General features: G+C 39.7%; 1 protein-coding gene across 1 annotated transcript in view; it reads left to right on the top strand.

The window, feature by feature from the left end:
• The window catches only part of camkmt (calmodulin-lysine N-methyltransferase), a 133,033-nt gene extending 131,415 nt beyond the window's left edge, over window positions 1-1,618 (top strand). Inside the window, exon 11 of the mRNA XM_037697436.1 lies at window positions 1,520-1,618. Within this exon, the coding sequence (XP_037553364.1) occupies window positions 1,520-1,618 (99 nt within the window). The remainder of the gene's footprint in view (window positions 1-1,519) is intronic.
• Window positions 1,619-2,069: the final 451 nt, after the last annotated feature.

Genomic DNA, 2,069 nt, shown 5'->3' with positions numbered 1-2,069 from the left:
ACACACACACACACACACACACACACACACACACACACACACACACATATATATATATATATATATATATATATATATTAAATGCAATCCATCCTGCCTTAATTCCATACAATGCAGTGTCTTCAGTCAGACTTTGCTGGTAAATTAAAATGTGAAGCATAATCAGTACATTATTACCATCTTTGTGTTAGATGTATAAATCACATTCAAACACTGCTTGTACAAATTAAATTGAAATAAAAAGTAACACACACGTTCTCTATCACTGTCATTAATCAGATAAACAACCAGCAGCATCATTTAACCTTTATTTATACAGGTTAGCCATGATAACTCATTTTCAAGAGAGACCTGTTTAGGGAGCAGATGGGGGTTAAGGGCCTTGCTCATGGACCCAGAGTGTGGCGAATGAGGGTGGAGGCAGGTGTGTGGGCTTTACCTACCCCACCCACATTTTTGATGTTGTCGGTACCGGGGCTTGATCCGGCGATCTTCCGATCACAGGCCCACCTTCTCTAACCTCTGTGCCACCACTCCCCCTAAGCTACCAGAGACTGACGTTATGTTTTCTCTCTTGGAAACAGAACAAATGCCAGATATTGTAGAGACTTACCGGCTGCTGAACTCCTTCATCCTCATCAATGACTCCGACATGGTTACGTTTCACCGTGGTGCTCCCGTGTCATGTTGTCACTTTTCAAAGCTGCATGTTACGCATTTTTTAAACTTTGTGAAGCGTGAAGTGCTCCCACACTTTTGAGGACTTGTGTCGAACCGTTTTCTCGGCGTTGGTCATTTGTAAAATTTACTTAAATTACTTTGAAAACACCACCTCTGCTCTGCTTCTGCCTCGCTCCGTTCAACTCACTCTGCAGTTTTTGTTTTGTTTTTTAAACTTTTTTTAGTCAGCTAGCATTGATAATGCTCTGCGGGTGAAGAAAATGACTCCGCAACGCCGTGAAAGACGCATAATCGCACGGCACAACATATCGATAATGAAATTCATTGCCAACACTTTTAAAAATTGATTTTTTTATCCATTTTATCGATTCGTTGTTGCAGCCCTAATTTCATGTGTTTTTGTTGCAGTAATATCAAACCCATTTTCAATACAAATGCATTAAAAAAATGCTAGAATTAGTGTATCCTTACTGCAGTCAAGTTTCATCCATTAAAATAAAAATCATCTTATGCTGAACATTAAGTGGTCCAGACTGAAGTACTGAAGTGTTTTCATTTAGTTACCGTACTTTCTGAGAATTTCATTAAAATGCATCCACTCAATCAGGAGATTTTTTTGCTAACAAACAGACCACATACACACACACAATTACAGGATTGCCACCCTTTCATGGCAGCAGTTAACATAAATCGTAAACGCATGATAAATATGACAACAGCTTAATCCCTTTACCTCCTCTTCTGCTCGTCAACAAGGTTGGCTTTTATTGAAATCAGGGAAACATAAAACATGTTAGTGTGTTGCTGTGTTTAGTTATTGCATATGTTGCTTTTTCAGATGCTGCGAGAAGGAAAACAAGCATACGATGAGAACATCCACTATCCTCTCCTCATCACCGTGACCAAAGGACCTCAACCTGTCAACCACGCTCCGTAAACCACATGACGGCTCCACTCTGTATTTTTGTTTGGAAGCTGACAACTTCTGACCTTGTTTGTTTCAGCCAAACAGCTATCAGTCCGGATGGTCAGACTTTTAAGTCGAACTTTGTCCGGATATATAAATCTCATTATCAGCTGTCATCTGGTCAAGCAAGTCAGATAAATGATATTTTGCTGAAAATTCAATCATATGATGAGCCTTATTAGTTACCTACTCATCCATTCATCAGTTCAACCAACAAGCCAAATAGTCATTCAGTTTGATGTTTGATTGTTTTTGTCCATATACTAAACCACATTGAGATTTTCCACATGTATCAGGTTTTCAGTGAGTGTTTCCCCTTTAACCAGCCACTGTTAACCCACGCCACTGTGTTTCTGTCCTCAGCATGGAGGCCATCTTTAATTCACTGACTGTCACAGTGTGAAGCAACTCACACTTTCCC

This window comes from Nematolebias whitei, chromosome 1 (assembly GCF_014905685.2).
Source record: "Nematolebias whitei isolate Nwh7 chromosome 1, NemWhi1, whole genome shotgun sequence".
Lineage (NCBI taxonomy): Eukaryota > Metazoa > Chordata > Actinopteri > Cyprinodontiformes > Rivulidae > Nematolebias > Nematolebias whitei.
This window is presented reverse-complemented; position numbering and strand designations above follow the sequence as displayed.